Source organism: Chiloscyllium plagiosum, unplaced genomic scaffold (genome assembly GCF_037043375.1).
Source record: "Chiloscyllium plagiosum isolate Xiang-an unplaced genomic scaffold, Cpla_swu_hap1 HiC_scaffold_21, whole genome shotgun sequence".
NCBI lineage: Eukaryota > Metazoa > Chordata > Chondrichthyes > Orectolobiformes > Hemiscylliidae > Chiloscyllium > Chiloscyllium plagiosum.
This window is the reverse complement of record NW_028270159.1, coordinates 16006076-16027096: the sequence shown is the minus strand read 5'-3', so window position 1 is coordinate 16027096 and position 21021 is coordinate 16006076. Positions and strand designations below refer to the sequence as shown.

At 39.0% G+C, this 21021-nt stretch overlaps 1 protein-coding gene across 10 annotated transcripts in view; it reads right to left on the bottom strand.

The window, feature by feature from the left end:
- The window catches only part of fnbp1b (formin binding protein 1b), a 209427-nt gene that overhangs the window by 8113 nt on the left and 180293 nt on the right, over positions 1 to 21021 (bottom strand). For all 10 annotated transcript variants that reach the window (XM_087998315.1, XM_087998316.1, XM_087998318.1 and 7 more), the window contains 3 exons: positions 19750 to 19859; positions 16759 to 16891; positions 2710 to 2828 (listed from right to left, as the gene is read on the bottom strand). In XM_087998315.1, the coding sequence (XP_087854441.1) occupies positions 2710 to 2828; positions 16759 to 16891; positions 19750 to 19859 (362 nt within the window). The remainder of the gene's footprint in view (positions 1 to 2709; positions 2829 to 16758; positions 16892 to 19749; positions 19860 to 21021) is intronic.

The window sequence follows — 21021 nt, the reverse complement described above, 5'->3', positions numbered from 1 at the left end:
ATGCTGGAGAAAGAGGATGTCTCAGTTCAAGCACAGAATCAACATGGTCAGAGTCAAACAGGAAAAGAATACAATTACATTGCTTGGCATAATCAATAAACCAATGAGTAGGTAGTATGTACAGGAACAAATCTGCATAGAAATTACAGACAGATATTACCATTATAGAGCAATTATAACGGGGTACTTAAATTACCCAAATGTAGATGGCGATTCCACTAATCTAGGAACACTTGTCCCTTGCACCGTGTTCAGGAGAAATGCCTAAAGAAGTATGTGACCAGTCCAACAAAAGAAGATGGACTGTTGGACCTAGTTTTTGGAAACAAAGTGGGCCAAATGGATCAAGTGCCAGTAGGAAACATTTAGGAGACTATGATTATTATATTGCAACATTTAGGGTGAATGTGGAGAATGACAATTGTCAATTCAAAGTTTAAAAAAAAATCAAATGGCAGAGAGTTGACTTCAATAGGGCAAAATGGTACCCGGAATGAAAGGTTGGCAAGAAAATAACTAACTAAGCAATGGGCTATTTTCAAAGACAAGATGGTTTGGACACACTTAAGGCATTCTCCCTCAAAAGGCAAGTTTGGACAATCAAATACCAGGCACCCTGGAAGACAAAAGAGACTGAAATTAAGATAAAGAAGAAATGTGCTTATGACAAGTGTTAGATAGAAAATATAATTGAGAACCATGAGGAATACAGAACATTCAGAGTGAAGGTGAAAAAGCATATTAGAAAAGCAAAGAGAAATTAAGAGAAAATAAAATGTAGCCAATATAAGAGGGAATTCAAAGGTTTTGTATTGGTATATATATTGTGAAAGACTGGTAATAGGAAGAGGAGAACTGATTAGGTATCAAAGGGGGAATTTACACATTGAGGCAAGAGGTATGGCTGATATACTGTGTGATTACTTTGCATCTGTCTTCACTAAGCAAAGAGATGCTGACCAGGTTTTGATGACAGTAGAGGAAACTGTCACCAGAATGTTCAAAATTGATAAGGTGGTAGATTTAAATAGACTGTGTGGGCTTACAAGTTGAAAAGGGACCAGGACCCAATAAACGTATCAAAGGATACTGAGCAAAGTGAGAGTGGAAATTGCAGAGGCACTGGCAATAATCCTTCAATCTTCATTAGACTCAGAAGAGGTGCCAGGAGACTGGAAAATTGTAAACATCGTGACACTGTTCAAAAAGGTTGTAACAATAAGCCCAGCAATTACAGACCTGTCAGTTTGATTTCAGTTGGCAATGTTGTTAATGTGGTGGATATGGACTTTCAGAGGGCATAGGATATAATGACACGCAACAGACTTTTGAGAAAAACTTTAGCTCATGAAATAAAAGGGAGTAGCAACATGGATACAAAACTGGTTGAGTCAATGGATTTTTTTCACGTGCAAGGAAGGTTTGTAGTGGAATTCCCTGGAGTGTGTATTGTGACCCATGCTTTTCCTAACATATTCTATATGTTCTATGTCCTAACATATTCTATTAGTTATAGATTAATGATTTAGATCCTAATGTGCAGAGGACAATTTCAGAATTTGTAGTTGACAGGCAATTGGAAACATTGTAAACTATAAGGAGGACAGTGCAGGACTTGAAAAGGGTAATAGACACATTGGTGAAGTGGGGGAATGGGTCCAATGAAGGTCAATACAAAGAAATGTGAGGCAATACATTTTGGTAGAATGAACATTGGAAGGAAGATGATATAAAATAAAGCGTACAATTTTAAAGGGGATGCAGGAGCAGAGGGACCTGATGTAAAAATGCAGAGATATTGAAGCTGCCAGGGAAGGATGAGAGAGCAGTTAATAAAATATACAGTATCTTGGTCTTTATTAAAAGGGGTATAGAGTATAGCATGTGGAGGTCTGGGTGCCACACTTTGGGAACAATGTCAGTGCTCGGAGAGACTGCAGAAGAGATTTAAAAGAATGAGTCCAGGGAGAAGAGACTTTAATTGAGGACAGTTGGAGAGGTTGGGACTGTTTTCTTTGAAGAGAGAAAAGCTAAGAAGAAATCTGATATAAGATTTCAGTCGAAAGAGGGCTGGATCAAATAGATAGAGAGAAACCATTACTTTTTGTAAAAGGGCCAAGAATGGAAAGTGAACAGATTTAAAAGGAGGAACATAATTTGCAAAAGAAGCATGATGCCAGAAAAAAAACCTTTTCGCTCAATGATTGGTTCAAGTCTGGAATGCACTGCCTGGAAATATGGTGGAAGCAGGTGCAAATTGAGGTATTGAAGAAGGCATTTGTTAATTATCTGAATAGAAATGATATGCCAAGTATAGGGAAAAGGAAGAATGGCATGAGATCATGATGCTCATTTGGAGAGCTGGTGCAGACATGGGTTAAATCGCCTCCTTCTGTGATTCCGCAAATTCAATTGAAGTACATGGTACACCTGATTTTGAGGTATAAACCGATACACTTCTATGGGAAAAAGTGCTGGAGTAACATGGCAAGAGGACAGATTTAGTTCCATCTAAAACATTATTGCACCAACCTCATCTGTTCTAAAATTTTCAATGTTTCTGACTTATTGATCAGATTCAAACTTCAATCTTACATGACAGTATGCAGCATCACCTTTGAAAACTTCTTCCTTTGTCAATTTACTTATTGCTTCTCATCTCACATTTTACTCTAGAAGCTTTTACTGCAATTAGCAACCATACTGTACCTCTCTCGATCTTGTGCACAATTGTTTACAGCAGTACTCTGCAACTCGTGCATCTCACTTGGTCGTCTTGGTTGATCAGTCCTGACTGGTAAACGACCTTCTACCTCAGCAAGCCAAGCCTGAAATTAATTAGAGGAAAAAAAAATGAAATTAACAAAGTTACTCTTAACAATGGTGACCAAAATTAGTCACACTAAATTTTACACTAGTATCCATCCCTCCCTTCCAGCTCACTAGGCTAGGAGGTGTCACAAAATCAATAAGGGTGGTGGTGGGAGGGATGCCATGTCAATCACATTTCCATTGTTGCTATTTGCCAGTGGCCTTTTAGATTGTGAATGGCCTGTTCTGTTAAGTCAGTTGAGATTCTTAACATACCATTTAGTGGATCTGTTCCCAATGCCATTGAAGTTTTACCACTGGCAGATGAAAACTGTGCAATTTGAAGAGAGTCCTCCTAGAAAAAGCTGGTGGTCACTCTGGAAGTAGTGATGCAATTCTCATCAGGCACTCTGTGGGCCTAAGCACCTTGTTCTCCTCTCTCAACCACCACTCTCCCAAGAGTAACTAGGTTCATGCACACTGAAAGAAATCCCCGCTGCCTTTGCTTGTCTCAGTACTCACCGTGGCTGGGCATGATTGATTGATATGCGCAACCCCTGACCTCAACTATTTTCACTCTGGACCTGCTAAAGTCCCAGCAGTGGTTGCCCACTCCAAATTGAGGTACCTGCCCTCTAATTAGTTGGCAGCCCCTGAAGATCAGGCGTGCACTTACAGGGAACTGACTGCCTGTTCTAAGTGAAGTCTGGTTGTGACGTCTATGGCTGGTGAAGATGGTGTTGCTGACAATACGAACATGCCTATTAGAACAAGGGTAGACCATTAAGATTCTTTAGCGTGTTCTGCTCTTCAATATCATTGCTGATCTGAATGTGGCTTTAACTTCACCTCGTTACTTATGTCCTATACCTTTAGATTCTTCACTAACAAGGAAGTCAATCTATCTCAGCCATAAAAATATTTAATGGAACTGTCTCCATCATTCTCTTGGTGGGGTTAATGCTACCCTGTAAACTCCTAATATACATTTCTGATAGGTTTTTGAATTTTGTGAAAATAACCTGACACGAGGTGCTGCATGTATAACTATAAAAACATCAAGTTTATTTGAAAAAAAACATGATGTCACATGATGCATTTGCATAAGTTATAACTCAAACATTACAGTTCATGCAGAACAAATTTCCCAAATTAAACTAGTCCCACCTGCCTGCGCTTGGCCCATATCCCTCCAAACCTCTTATTCATGTACTTATCCAAATGTCTTTTAAATGTTGTAATTGTACCTGCATCCACCACTTACACTAGAAGTTTATTCCACACATGAAACGCAGTGTTAAAAAAAGAGTTGCTCCTCATGTCCTTTTTAAATCTTTCTCCTATCACCTTCCGTGCTTAAGTTGGTTGACATCAGCTGGTATGGCAATAGGGGAACTACAATTAACACATTTCAGTACTCCTGATTTTTGAAGGATTGATGGTGTGATAATTTCAGGCAGATTTTGTGGTGAAATGCAATATTCTTTGTATGCTGCTGCACTCAATATGAATATTCAAGTGGCTGAAAGTTCTTTCCATTAAGAAAGTTAACAGAATTGCCTGTACCATTTTGTAAAGCAACACAGCTACCCAGCTATTGCACCTGGTCCTTAAACAAAACTTCAGTAAAACCATAGGACTTATGCTCATACCAAACATTCCAGCTCTCCTGTAAAGTCAGTCAGTCATTTGACGCATACATATTGTGGAAGCAAGAGAGAAAACAGGGAACTAAAAACCTTGTATCAATAGAAGGGAATTGCCAGAATCTATTATAAAGGATGGGATAAGTAGATACCTAGTTGATAATGATTTGAATGGGCATAGTCAGCATGGATCTGTGAAGGGGAAATCATGTTTAACAAACTTGTAGGAGGTGTTATTTGAAGACATTACTAAAATTTGATAAGAGGAGTTGATGGATGAACCATACTTATATTTTCAGAAGGCATTTGATAAAGTCCCCCACAGGAGCTGGGTTGGAAAAATTAAACCACATGGTATAGGAGGTAATGCACTGGCATGGATGAACGATTGGCAAATAGACAGAAATCACAGAATAAGAATAAATGAGTCATTCTTGCATTAGCACGCTGTGACTAATGGGATACCCCAAGGATTAGTACCAGGCACCAGCTGTTTACGATATACAGCAATGGCTTGGAGTTGGGTACCAAATGTAATATTTCAACATTTGTGAATGATACAAAGTTAACAGGGAACATATTTTGTGAAAAAGATGTACAGCAGTTTCACAGAACGTAGACCAGCACAGCACAAGAATTGGCTCTTTGGCTACCATGTCTATATTGAACATGATGTCATTCTAAACTAATCCCATCTGCCATATTCCTCTAATCTGCCTGTACATGTGTCTATCCACATGCATCTTAACTTTGCTAGCGTATCTGCTTCTACCACCTCCCCCAACAATATGTTTCAGGCACTTACCACCCTTTGTATAAAAAACTTGCCTTGCATGTCTCCTTTAAAATTTTCTCCTCACCTTGAATCTATGCCCCCTAGTATTTGACATTTCTAACCTGAGAAAAAGATTCCAACTATCCACCCTATCCATGCCTCTCATAATTTTATATACTTCTATCAAGTCACCATCAGACTCTGATGTTCTATCAAAAACAATCCAAGTTTGTCAACCTCTCCTTATAGATGATACACTCTAATCCAGGCAATATCCTGGTAAACCTCTTTTGCAACATCTCCAATACCTCCACGTTGTTTCTATAGTGTGGTGACCAGAACTGCACACAATACTCCAAATGTGGTCTAACTGAAGCCTTACACAGCTGCAACATGGTTTGCCAACCTTTATACTCAACACCCGATCAATGAAAGCAAGCTTGCTGCACATCTTCATTACCACCTTATCCACTTATGTTGCCACTTTCAGGGAGCTATGGAATTGCACCCCAAGATCCCTCTTGTATAACAATGCTCCTAAGGACCTGCCATTTTCTGCATATTTTTCTCTTGCATCTAACCTCTTAAAATGCATCACCTCATATTTGTCTGGATTAGACTCCATCTACCATTTCTGTTCCTAACTTTCCAACTTTGACCACCTTCCTCATCATCCACAATACCACCAACTTTCATATCATCTGCAAACTTACTAATTAGACCACCTACATTTTCATCTAAGTCATTTATACATTACAAACAGAGGTCTCAGTGGATCCTTGCGAATCACTGCTGGTCACAGATCTCCGGTCAGAAAAGCACCCCTCCACAACCACACGGTCTATGATCAAGCCAATTTTGTATTCAACTTATCAATCGCAGTGCTTCCCATGTGACTTAAATTTCTGGACCAGCCCCATGAGGGTCCTTGAAAAAATGCTTCAGTGAAGTTCAGGTAGACTACAGCCACTGCCCTACTTTCAATCATTTTAGTCACTTCCTCAAAAAACATGCCTAAACTTGTCCTCCCTTGCATAAATCTATGATGACAATCCCCAATAAGTCAATTCTTTACCAAGTGCGAATAAGAAAGAATCTTCTTCGATTATATCCCCAGCACTGATCTAAGACTCCGTGGCCTATAACTTTCAGGAGTACTTCTTAAACAAAGGAGCAGAGGGTGGAACGGATAGGTGGGAAGGAAGTTAAACCGGGGGGGAAGGGGATAGTTGGGAGGAGAAGTTGGGAGGTGGTGTAGTCCAGGTAGATGTGGGAGTTAGTGGGTGTGAAGTAGATGTAAGTGTTAAGTTGGTTGCCGGAAATGGAGATGAAGAGGTCCTCACATTGTCCTAGATCCCATCATGCCCTTGCAACTTTTCTAAGTTAACGTTTTTTAAGACACCTAAAACCTCCTCTTTAATATTGACATGCCCTAGAAATATCAATATACCCCTCCTTAATGTTATCATCCATATCCTTCTCCTTGGTGCATACAATTGCCAAGTACCCATTAAGAATCTCACCCACATCCTCTGTCTCCATGCATAAATTCCCTCCTTCATTCCTGAGTAGACCTACCCTTTCCCTAGCAACACTCTGGCTCCTAACACATGCATAAAAAGAGGATTTGAGAAAACTTAATGAATGGGCTAGATCATGGTAGATAGAATATAATGTGGGAAAAATGTGAGGTTACTGGCTTCGGTAGGAGAAACTGATGTCTAATATTTCTTAGACGGTAAGAGATTGGAAGGCGTAGATTTATAAAGGGACCTAGTTTCCCTTGTTGTTTAGCCACAGAATGCTAACGTGCAGGTGCAATGAGCTATTAGGAAGACTAATGGAATATTTTCCTTTACTGCAAGAGGATAGGAGCAGTGAAGTCATGCTTTAATTGTATAAAACTTGGTTAGACTGCAACTGGAGTACTGTAGGCAGTTTCGGTTTTCCTATCTGAGGAAAGATATCATTGTTTCAAGGGAGCGCAATGAAGGTTTGCCAGAATTGATCCAGGGATGGCAAGACTGTCCTATGAAGAAAATGTGAGCAAACTGGGCAAGTATTCTCTACGGTTTCGAAGAATGATAGGTGACCTAACTGAAACTTACAAAATACTTAAAAAGGATAAACACCACACATATGTGATCCCTTTCCACCATCAGGATGATCTTAGGGCTCTCTGCTTCTTCCTGGAAGAAAGCCTGAACCATCCCCATCTACCATCACTGTCCTCTGTCTGGCTGAGCTTGTCCTCACTTTGAGCAACTTCCGCTTTAAATCCTCTCGCTTACTTCAGATGAAAGGTATGGCCATGGGCACGCCCACACATTATGTCTGTCTCTTTATGGAGTCTGTCGAACCTTCCCTATTCCAATTCCAATTTCCACTCTACTCTCACCTTCACTTGGTCCATCTCTAACTCTTCCCCAAAATCTGAAGAAGGGTGACTGGATCTAAAATGTTAACCCTGATTTCTTTCAATTGATGCTGCCAGACTTGTTCAGTATTCCAGCAATTTCAACTTTGACTCTTCCTTCCCTTCTTTGATATTTGTTCCCATATCTGGGAATAAACTGGCCACCAACATCCACTACAAACCCCCAATTCCCAGTTACACAGAGTGTACATCTTCACATCTTGCTTCCTGTAAAGACTCCACACTATTCTTCCAGTCTCTTTCACATTTGTTCCAATGATTCTACAGTTTCTCCAAGAGGGCCTATAAAATGTCCACACTCTTTCTCAACGGAGATTCACCACTGCCACGGTTTACAGGGTCCTCAGCCATGTCCGACCCACCTCCCACACTTTGCAGTTTACCATTTCTCTTCCCACCCACAACACTAATACGGTTTTCCTAGTCTTCACTTGCCACTCCATCAGAATGCACATCCAAAGAATGATTAGCTACAACCTCCAGACACTTATTCCTCCCTCGGCCCTTTACAGCATTCCGCAGGTTACATTTGCTCAGGTACACCTTAGTTTACTTGTCCTCCATTCCAAACGCCTCCCCACCCGCAATGGCACCCTCCCATGCAATTGCAGAAGGTGGAACAACTGCCTGTTTACTTTCTCCCTCTTCACTATCAAGGTCCTAGGCTCACCTTTCAGGTGAAGCAGTGCTTTACCTGCACTTCACTCAATTTAGTCCACTGTAATCATTGTTCACAATAAGGTCTCCTCTGCACTGGGGAGGCAAAATGCAGATTGGGCGACTATTTGCAGAACACTTATATTCTGTCTGCAAAAATGACCCTGAGCTTCCTGTTGCCAGCCACTTCAACATACATTGTGTTCCATGGCCAACATCTTGAGTTACTGCAGTGCTCTAGCGATGCTCAACACAAGCTGGAAGAACAGCACTTCATTTTCCTCTTGGAAATGCTGCCAAATCTGCAGAGTTTTTCCAGCTATTTCCATTTTTAGTCCAAGTAAGGGGTTTTCCCTGGTTGGGGAGTCTAGAACCAGGGAACTTAACTTTAAAATAATGGGATTGCCACTTAGGTTTGAGATATGGAGAAACTGTTTTATACAATTGGTCGTGAATCTACGGAACTCTCTACTACTGAGGACCAGTTTTTCAGCATATTCACGATAGAGATTGATAAATTTATGATTATTGGTGTCAAATGGGGCAAGTAAAAGATATTCAGATGTTCAATCAGGCATAACCTTACTGAATGGTGGGGCTGAATGGCCTACTCCTATTCATATGTTCCTATGAAAGTAACAACATAGATTACAAATCAAATTCAACAATTTTAAAGTTTGTTAATTATAAATTAATATATATGATAATTGATGCAATTCAATCATGTTAGAATTGAAACATGAGAATGTCTTTTACTTGTACATAATTTGAATTTCGTGTTGAGGATCAGAAATTGTTGATCGATCTAAGGCTTGGGGGAAACAGGGTCACACTATTCGAGCTCTCATGCTTGAAGCCACATGAGGTGAGGCTACTGTGGATGAAGATGATGTTCAGCTAAACAAGCTTAGTCAATTTTGTAAAACAGATAGTCTTAACACAATATGGAAGATTGGCAGTCCTCTTTGGGTACAATAATCAACATTTTTCTTTAACTCCCAACTTTGAAACAGCATCACTGCACATTATTCAGCTGAGGCCTTGAAATGAATTTGCAGATATACTTATTAAAAGTTTTGAGAATTTCAGTTAACTATACAATTAAAACAGAAACTGAAATACAATTGTTCAACATTTAAAACCAGAAACATTTGATCAAGTTTTCAGCAGTTACCTTTCATTTCAACCAAGAATTTATCTGTTTTATCTAATTCCACAAGCTGACTAATCTGCTCGGTGTGTATGGCATTTTTTGTTTCAATCTAAGATTTAACTTTGGTGTTTCATTTCCTTTCTGGAAACCAATCAAGCAGTCTAAATTGATTTAATTTTTAGCCTAAGCTGATCAGTGAGGTGACCTACATCTAGACTGAATTTTACTGTAATGTGCGTAAATTGAAACATTTGTTTAATTCTTCTGCACATAAATTTGGTAGGGCTTTTATGATGCAGTTGTAATGTCCCTACCTCTGAATCAGGAAGTCCAATTTCAAATCCCACTCGCTACAGAGGTGTGTAGTAGCATAACTGAACAGGTTAATGAGAATGTTTCTATAATATTTTGGTTAGTTTCTTTTCCCGTTCTAAACGGAGGGGTCAAACTTGCACTTTACAGACACCAGGGGACACAATAATATTGAATTATAATCCTGGGGCCTGATTCAATGTAAAATGTGTTTACAGGCCAAGTTTTGAGCTTGCTATCTTTCTGTAAGTAACTATTTAACTGTTGGTACTTGGTGTCTGACTTAATTCCTAGAACTCGGAATTCTTGACTGTGAATCTTGGTACCAGATGTGTAGGAATGGCTTGAACTGATGGCCTAAATTTTGCCTCCCTCCCTCTGGTGAAGCACCTGTCAACTACATATTTCATCTCAGTTGCACAATGAAGATTGTGGAGATAATCTTGGTTTGTTAAGCCTGGCACCAATGTTTGTCAACATGTTATTTTAATGAACTGGAAGTACTCAACCTTCTCCCCATTTCTACTGAAAATGTGACTTTGATTGGGATAAGACACTTTCAGTACCTCAAACAAGTAACTGTTTACATTTGATCTTAATGTCATTCGTTAACAGAATTTTTGACTATAGAAAATATTGGTGACAAGCCTAAATATGTTCTCACCTAAAAGCCAATGAAATTAGATTTTCGCTCCCTCATCTGAAAAGTGCTGAGGCCAGCTATATCACTGTCCTGTTGAAGACCAGTTTATTCAGCACAAACATGGAATCTTCTCATTTGTATGGTTTGGTACTACACTGCTTGTTCTAGGTTTTAATCTAAAATTAAGAAAAGCAAGTTTCAATCCCTTATAAAGTGCTTAGAAATCACCTACAAAAGACAGATATTTGTCAAGTACTGTTTAAATTTGTTATGGGCAAACTTCCACAGTTGTTCAGTGCTTTTCCTAATGAGTAGGCAATGATAAGCAATTTTATGATGGCTAAAATTGACAACATTTGGCAGTATGGATAAAGTGATGGTTCAGTGTTTTTTTGATAAACTAACTAACTGCCGAATTAGTGGTCAGGGGATTATAATGGTTGTTGTGTGTCATCTGAATTGTATTGTGTCATCTGAATTGTATTGTAAGTAGATCTCAGCACACATAATATTTTATGTCCAGTTGCACTAGTAATCTTAATAAAAATAAATGTTTACCATCAGGGATTAAAAATTAACACAGCCTAATAATCATCTTGTTTATTATTTAGTTCTGGTTTGGATTTCCCATGTCTCACACAGCTGAAATGTTAATTTGTACAATCAAGAAAACATAAATCAAAAACAGTAAGTGAGGTTCAATAGTGGACAAATAAATGCTGTTCCGAACAGAGTCACAGAGATCACCAATACCCAGGATTGATGATCTCTCAGTTGTGCAAAGTTGGCTAATCTTGTTCACTGTTGTATAGGCAGTCCGGTTGACTTGAACATTCTGAGCTAAGATGGGGGACTAATTAAATAATTGCTACAACATAGAGATTCCTGATGGAAACTGTGTGCAAGTGAATACGTGCAAGGACAATAACAAATACCTGTACAGCATCTCTAAATGTAATAAAATGTTCTAAGTCTCTTCACTGTAGGCATTATAAAACAAAACATAATACCGAGCAACACAGCAAGGTATTAAGTTAGATGACCAAAAGCTTGGTCAAAATGAAGGTTTTGAGAAATGAGGAAGAGACGTGGAGATGTGTAGGAGTAGGAATTCAGACCTTAGGAACGGAGCAATTGGAGATGCAAACACTGATATAGAAATGATTAAAATTGGGATTGTACAAAAAGGCAAGGAATAAATGAACATAGATATCTGAGCCAGTGAAAAGTGTAGTGACAGGGCAAGAGACTTGGCGCATGTTAGGACATCGACAGAGTTCTTGATGACCTTTAGTTGATAGAAACAAAAAAACAAACTACAGATGCTGGAATCCAAGGTAGACAAGCAAGAGGCTGAAGAAGGGTTACACCCGAAACATTGACTTCTCCACCTCCTGTTGCTACCTGGCTTGCTGTCTTCTTCCAGCCTCCTGCTTGTCTACTCTAGTTAATAGAAGGCAGAACACGGGAGACCATCCAAGAATGTGCTGAAATAGTCAAAACTAGAGATAGTAAAGTAACAAAGAAACAAATTAGAGTTTTAGTTGTGGGTGAGTGGATGCAAGGGCAAAGTCAGGCAATATTATGTGGGTGGGAATAGGTTCAATGAAGACCAGTGCTACAGAGGAAGGAGTAAGCAAGTCCTTGTGATAGTGCAAATAACTGGAGAGATTGTGGCTCTGTTGTGCTCCATGAACCAACTTAAGCTAATTTCTATGCTCATGTCAGAATAAGGGTCAACTGATTGAGGTATTGGTGGATAGTCAGAATGCATAGAATTGGACTATTCTATGAAACAGAAGGGGAGAAACAGGAAAGCAAATATACGTAACAAATCATTCACACATGTCCTAATAAAAAAATACATTTACCGTTTTTCTTCTATATTCTGCACAGAGCAGAAGCATTTTTAGACATTTTAAACAAAGTTATTGATAAAGCAGCAATATCATGTTTCAGGGCATTAATGTGCAGTACCAGCAGCTCATCTACATAGTTTAAAATTTTAGCTTTACACAATATTTAACCTGAAGGAAGATCAAATGAAGGAACAGTTCAGCTAACATCTAAATCATTAAAACTTTGGATCATTCAACACAGGAAGGAGGCAACCAATTGGTCTACCATTAGAAAGAGCAAAGCAATTAGGAACACTAGTCCTTGGGAAAAGCTTGCAAAACTATCAAATATATTTTCAATTCCTCATTGAATGGAATTTGTTCTGCAAATCTCCTCTCTCACTTCTGGATCGTTAGCCAATTACTTTAAAACCATTTCCAGTCATAAGTAGGTTTAGTATCTTAAGCAAACATTGGAGTTCGGTTTCCCTAGCTATATTGCTAAGTTCTAAGTTTTCAATGTCCCAGACAAAATTGAATCCTCAACCACTGTCATCAAAACAGATTATTCAGCCAGGCAACTTGTTATCTGTGAGAACTGTGGAAGTGTCCCTACCTCTGGATCAGTACTCAAGTCCTACCTGTCCCAGAAATAACAATAATTGTAACACCACTGAACAGGTTAACCAGAAATTTAAAAACAATTCATTTGTGGGATATGGACATCGCTGGCTCGCTAGCATTTATTGTTCATCTCTAGTTGTCCTTGTGAAGGTGATGGTGAGCTGTTTTCTTGAACTGCTGCAGTCCACATGCTGTAGGTTGACCCACAATGCCCTTGGGAGGGAATTCCAGGATTTTAACCTAGTAACACGAATGAATGATAATATAGTTCCAACTCAAGATGGTGAGTGTTTTGGAGGGGAACTTGCAGGTGATACTGTTCTCATGTATCTGCTGCCCTTGTCCTTCTAGATGGAAGGACTGGTAGTGGGTTTGGAAGTTGTCTAACAATCTGCAGTGCAGCGCCATGGGTGGCACGGTGGCTCAGTGGTTAGTATTGCTGCCTCACATCGCAGGGATCAGAGTTAAACTCCTATGTGGAGTTTGCACATTCTGTGTCTGCATGGGTTTCCTCCAGGTGCTCCAGTTTCCTCCCACAATCCAAAGATGTGCAGGTCAGGTGAATTAGCCATGCTAAATTGCCCATAATGTTAGGTACATTAGTGAGGGGTAAATATGGGGTAGGGGAATCAGTATGGGTGGGTTGCTCTTTGGAGGGTCGGTGTGGACTTGGGCCAAATGGCCTGTTTCCATACTGTAGGGAATCTAATCTAATCTTGTAGTGGAGGAAGTGGATGCAGTACCAATCAAATGGACCACTTTGCCCTGGATAGTGTCAAGCCTCTTGAATGTTGTTGGGGCTGCACCCACCCAGGCAAATGGGGAGTATTTTACCACACACCTGATTTGTGCCTTGTAGATTTTGAACAGGCTTTGGGGAGCAGGAAGTAGGTTACTGCAGTACTCCTAGCCTCTGACCTGCTCTTGTATTCACTGTGTACATGTGACAAATACAGTTGAGTTTCTGGTCAATGGTAATCCCCAGGATGTTGATATTACCTACATTAACAGCAATAACTTATTTTTAAAGAAGCCTTTTCTAGTGTAATCTTAGAATGCTTTGACACATGATCCTCAAGTATTAGGGGCAAGAGCTTTGTAATCATTTTGTTGGAATATGGGAAATCACAGAAGCTTATAGATTATGAGAGAGAGATGGTTAAGCCTGAGGATCAAAAGCAATGAAAACCTTCTAAATTAATAACTAGATCTCAGTGGAGCACATTAAGTTTAAGGGCGGCTCAGGATCTTAATATAAATTTACATGGCAAACGTGCTCATGTTCGACAACTATGATTGTGGTAAGGCTTTTTTTTTCTGATAACAGTTTGATGGCTATAACCTTTTTCTATATACGTTTAACATAATTAATTCACACATTTTTAATAAATAAAGAGAAGAATTAGTTTTCAATTATTTTACAACATGGAACAGTCATTTTTACAACTTCAATACATGTAACTTAGCAGCCTTGTTTTAAATATGGCAGTTCCCACCACTGAATACAAATATTGGTCAGCAGTGCTTAAATAATAACATAGTCCAACATGCAACATTTTAATAATTTAGAACAAAATCCTCGTGTAATCTTAGTCTGGGGTAATTTCATGCCACAAGTTTATTTATTTTCCTTGGCTCAGATTCGATTGTGTGCAAGATGGACAAGTTTGCAAGGTACTTCACTTTATTCACTTCTAATAGTTGACCACTGTATGGCATTCAGAGAATACAACAATGCCCTTCCAATCTTGTTTACTGACAAGGAGGATACAACGATGATTGTTAAATAAAAGGATTTTAGCTAGAATTAATGGAGGTCATGGGGTCTCTTATCAGCTGAAGACACAAGAAGAGTCCCATGTTGCCTTTTTTTGGGGAAGGACTGTTGCAAAAAGCATCACTGCAGAATTAGATAAATGGTGGCAGTCCTTGCCTGCAATGAAGGACCCTTGATGATACAAGTCCTGCTCATTCAGAGTTCCTAGCTCTTCTGAATGGCAATGTCACAAGGAAAGCTTTGTCTTTGGACCCAGGTCAAAGATAAATGATGGTGAAGGGGAGGTTGGGGTGAACAAATGGACTGGTGGTGTCAAGGGCAAGAGGATGATGCTTAGTGTCTTCTCTTCTTACCAATGCAGGTCCCTTGTTCAAGCAAGCATCATTGAATGATGTAACCTCTTGGGAATCAGCAAGCAACACTGCACATGTTTTCTTGTGATCTCTGCACAGTGACATTTCCTGTTTGTTTATATATTAATACCAACGATAATGAGGCAAAACCCTAAATCAGGCATTAATTTCCCTTTTATCGGGTCAACTGGCAAAGTTTGTGAGAAGATTTGTAGCTCGGGTGCTCGTTGTTGTGATTCTGTTCGCCGAGCTGGGAATTTGTGTTGCAGATGTTTCGTCCCCTGTCTAGGTGACATCAGTGCTTGGGAGCCTCCTGTGAAGCGCTTCTGTGATCTTTCCTCCGGCATTTGTAGTGGTTTGAATCTGCCGCTTCCGGTTGTCAGTTCCAGCTGTCCGTTGCAGTGGTCGGTATATTGGGTCCAGGTCGATGTGCTTATTGATTGAGTCTGTGGATGAGTGCCATGCCTCTAGGAATTCCCTGGGTGTTCTCTGTTTGGCTTGTCCTATAATAGTAGTGTTGCCCCAGTCGAACTCATGTTGCTTGTCATCTGCGTGTGTGGCTACTAAGGATAGCTGGTTGTGTCGTTTCGTGGCTAGTTGGTGTTCATGGATGCGGATCGTTAGCTGTCTTCCTGTTTGTCCTATATAGTGTTTTGTGCAGTCCTTGCATGGGATTTTGCACACTACATTGGTTTTGCTCATGCTGGGTATCGGGTCCTTCGTTCTGGTGAGTTGTTGTCGGAGAGTGGCTGTTGGTTTGTGTGTTGTTATGAGTCCTAGTGGTCGCAGTAGTCTGGCTGTCAGTTCGGAAATGCTCTTGATGTACTGACAACCGGAAGCGGCAGATTCAAACCACTACAAATGCCGGAGGAAAGCTCACAGAAGCGCTTCACAGGAGGCTTCCAAGCACTGAGGATGTCACCTGGACAGGGGACGAAACGTCTGCAACACAAATTCCCAGCTCGGCGAACAGAAGGTCAACTGGCAGTTGTGTTGGAAGCCAGTCCACAGGCTTGTTACCTTCAGATTTAATTAGGATGAAGATGGGGAGGTATCAGTTTTTACCCGCCGAAGTATATGCTCCCAAGGCACCATATTCATCACAATGGAGGTCACTAAATTCCACCATATTTTTTCTAAAAACTCTATAGTATTGCATTGTGAATTAAAATTTACTTGTGAAAAATTAATAGGCAAAACAACATAATCACGTCTTCAATTCTCAAAAAAAAGTACAACACTGTTTAAATCCAATTTAGCTGGCTTTGCTAAGCAGCAATCATTTGTAACAAATCAGAACAATGACCTTCCTTCTCATTAAATCAAATCATAAAACCATTTTGCGCAGAAAAAACTATTTAATGTTAATTGGCGTCAATATGCTCAATTGATCTTGAGACTATAGGATCTATATAAAGTTTCAATAATGTTGTGGCATGCAGGAAAATATAGAAACATCTTTATCTTATTAAAAAGATGTTAACAAGCAGCACAATTCGATTTAGATGGAAAGTCTCATTAATTAAATAGGAGAAGGTAAACGATTTTCAAAACTTTCTGCGAAGCATTATTTATCATGTTGACAAATCAACTCACGAGTAACATTTATTTTAGGATTAATGGTTCAGGAATACAAACCAGAAAGGATACGGGTAGATTTAGAGATTATAGTAGTTTCATATAGGTCCGGAAAATACAAAAATAACATTTATTCAAATCATTCATACATTACCTCAAATTTCTGACTCTCTTGTCGCAGTTTTTCAATCGTTTGCTCAATTTCTGCCAGTTTGGGATCCACCGTCTCCGGCCTACCCAGTTGTGGATTCTTGATGTATGCATCCTTCATTTTCATTAAACCATCTCTTGAGGATTAAAAAATATAAATTCAGTGTGCCAATTTATGTTCCAGTTGGAGTTCACTCAAACAAACCAAATTAAGGTAAAAGTTACCAGATTACTGGACAATTATTTGTTTTGCAAGAAACTTAGACAAATGCACATCAAAAGGGTCAAAGGATTTTAAACATGAACTCTCTCTCTCTGCAGATGCTGCCAGATCTACTGAGTTTCTCAAGCACTTTGTTTTTGTTGGATGCTGAACAAGGTTCCATTTACCTAAAGCACTGTCTCTTGAGAACATAGACCAACTTTCTACTATCCTTTTGGATTGCTCTTTACACATGTGTAATGTCTCTCCCGATATGTCTGTCTCAATGATTTCACACTTTGAATGTTTTTTCTTTATTCTTTCATGGGATGTGGGTGTCACTGGCATTGTTCTCCAACCCTAATTGCCCTTGAACCATGCGGCTTACTAGGCCTCATCAGAAGGCAGTTAAGAGTCAATTATACTGTGGTCTTCAGGTAAATCCATAAAAGTGATTAGTAAACCAAATGACAACTGATAATTGCTTCATGGTCACCAATTCTCAGACTTGCTTTCACTTTTGGATTTCACTAATTGAATTTAAATTCCATGTGGAATTTGAAACCACATCCGAGAACATTAGCCTGGGGTCTGGAACACTTGTCTATTGACATGACCATTACAGTACCTTCTATCTACTGAACTTCATGTCCATAATTTTATGCAATCTTTGGTCTATGATCCTCTATAACCTTACTCTTCAATATGCTGAACTTACAAGTCCTTCTAACAATGATATCTGCAATTTGGATACGTAATTCATTTTTCTTCCTGATCATTAAGTGGTAGTATCGCTACACCAGTAATTCAGAGGTCCAAACTATTAATCTGGGCACAACACATCAAAATCCTACGTTGAATCAGGAGCTTAAACAATAATGTGCAAGTGATAGTTTCTTTTCTGTTGCTATGACAACACTGTATGAATAGAATTTGGGCAATTTCAAAATAAATTGTACTATTAGACTTGATAAGATTGATACAGGAAATTAAATTTCATTCTGGCACTGTGGAGCTGAACGAACTGTGGTTGAACGTAAAGCACAAAAATGGACTTTATTGTACTGTATGCCAAAACTGAAAAGTATTCCTCTTTCAATAACACTAACATGTGTGAATCTCTTCAACACCAACACTTTGAAAAAAAAACTTAAAATAACTGGAGTAGGCCAAAAGATTTCTTTGCATATTTTTTGGATTTAAGACAATCCAACACTTCAAGCAGAGATCTCCAAGCAATTTTTTAATATAACGTTAATTTTTTAAAAATGCCCAGTTAACAATGTCTGCCTCCATCTCTTCTAACTTCTTTTATCAATAAAATAAACTAGTTGTTTAAGTGTAAAGTCTCCTTGCCTTCTTCTTTGATACTGATATTTGAGAATACAGAGAAACTATTATACAAATCATGCAGAATTTAAAAAAAAATCCAATGTCAAAATTCAGTGTAAAAAGACACTTCTTTGTTGACTCAACTCACCAAATACTTAATGAATTAATACTTATTTCTCTAAGATTTTTGTTTTTAAAAACAATCAACTACCTGCTGAAATATTTTCTGAGAAACAAATGAAGGGAGATGAACAGTAAAATGTTAGTTAATTCAAGTTTCAAATTCAAGATGTGAAACACGTTTATAGATATTTAACAGATAATTACTGTTGGCAGTACTGTCATTACCTTAACATTTTTTTTATTCATTAAAAGAAAAATCACTCATGGGACATGGGTGTTGCTGGCTGGGCTAATGTACCACTTTGGCTGGAAAACATTGAAATACAAAATCTGGGGCAGAATTCTAAAGAGCATAGAAGTTTTCAGGGACTTGGGTGTATACGTGCACAACTTATGGATGGTGACAGAGCATGTGGAGAGGGCAGTTAAAGTATGCAGTGTTCTCAGCTTTATTAATGGAGTACAAGAGAAGGTAAGTGATGTTGACTTCGAACAAGACACCTGTCAGATTTTAGCTGGAATATGATGTACAGTTGTGGGTCCTGCATTATAGCAAAGATGTGAATGCTTTGGAGACAGTGTAGAAACAATGTACAAGAATGGTTCTAGGAATGAGAAATTTTAGATATTAGGATAGATTTAAGAAGTTGTGAGTGCTCTGCTTGGAGAAAAAGCAGCTAACAGGAGATTAGGTACAGGTTTTTCAAATCATGAGCAGGCTGGATAAGATTGTGATTCCCACTCATAAAAAGGATCAAAAATAAGAGGGCAAAGATTTAAAGTAATATAAAAACAAAGCAGGAGTGATGAAAGTTTTTTTTCAAGCAGCTAATTAGGGTATGGAATGCTTGGAAATGTGATGAAGGCAAGTTCAATTGAGACAATCTAAGGTTTTGGATGATTATTTGGATAGAAATAGTGTGTAGGGATTTGAGGTAAAGGTAGGGGATTGATATTAAGTGACAGAACCAGTGCAGGCACAAGACAGGGTGATAAGTGGCTTGGAGGAGGACTAGTAGGTAGTGGTGCTCCCGTTTATCTGCTGCCCTTGTCCTTCTAGATGGTAATGATCTCAAGCTTTGAAGGTTCTGAATTTCTATTGTACATTTTGTAGATGGTAAATACTGCTGATACGAAAGTCAATAGTGGTGGGGTGAATGTTTGTGGATGTAGTATCAATCAAGTGGACTATTTTGACCTCAATGGTGTTAAGCTTCAACACTCATCCACTCAAATGGAGAGTATTCGGTCACACTTTTGACTTATGCCTCATATATAGTGAGCAGTCAATACAAATGGAAAAAAAAACATCTGTTTTATGTGAAGCATCACACTTACTTTTGATCAGATTCTTTTTGGATTTCTTTGTTAATCTCATCAATTTTTTGCTGAAGTTTCTTTCTTCGCTGCTCAGGTGGAAGATTGCTGAAGTCTTCTGGTCCTGAGCCCTGTGTAAATCACAATCATCAAAGTCAGAATCTCAAGCAGGATTTATATTTTTGGAGTCATATTTTTGTCTGGGTGCCAAACTTTAGTAAAGCGACAGTCATTGTAAAGAGAAACCTTTCTTGTCCAGGAGTTCTAATACGTCTAAACTAAAATAATTTAGCCTTAGTGCCATTGTGCAGGCCATTTGCCTGTTTTAACCACCAGTTAATTAAAACTAGATACAGACATTCATCAAGTATATTTTTCATTTGACTTGGAGTTGGTGTATTGTTTCCTATAACATTTTGTGCTTAGTTCAGAAAAGGATTCCTGACACAATAGAAACTCTCACACACGAATATTTGTGTGCATTTACGCATAGTATTCCAATTACTTCATAAAATATGAATCAGTTGCCAGTTGAAATTCTTTTGCAATTTTGGCAGCATCCCACTAACATAGGATCCCCAGAAACGCTGGGGAATTTAATTGTCATTTCCGATGGATATTTTACAGTATGTGCTCCATGTTCTCAACGCTGGACAATGCAGTCATGAAATATCTTCCAGAACAACACTAGAAAGTGAACTTAATGACCACCTGGGCCGCAGTTATCAATTGGAAGCTGTGTCCTTGATCTTTGCACAACTTAAGGACTAGACCTAGGGCAGGTTGGTGGTCACCGAGAGCCATCATTTACCCCTGCGTCCAATCCCCCTGTCCCAGTCTTCCCACAATCCTGAACACCAGAAACAATCGTCTATCCCCCCCTCACCCTCAAATACCACTTACCTTTTCCATGGACAATCATCTATGTTGGGAATGTGAAAGAAGGGGCCATTTTAGCGCAGCCATGGCCTTTGGCATGGGACTGCTGGAGTTCTGACCTCTGAATTGACTGGCAGCTCTTGGCAGCTGCCATTTCCTTATCCCTAATTCTGGTATAAAGCCCAGCTACTTGCTGGAGGTTTGGTGGGCTGTTCTATCTTTATAGATGATGGGTTACCCTCCTCCAAATTCTTCTACTTTCAGACTTAGTCCAAGCATTTTTTTGGAAGATACCAGCCACGTTATAATTAAGGGCAAACCACAGAAATTAAAATTGTTAAAAATATAAGCAGCTGCTTCTAACCATCAAACTGAATGTTGTCACACTTGGAGAAATCAAAATAAATCTAAGCA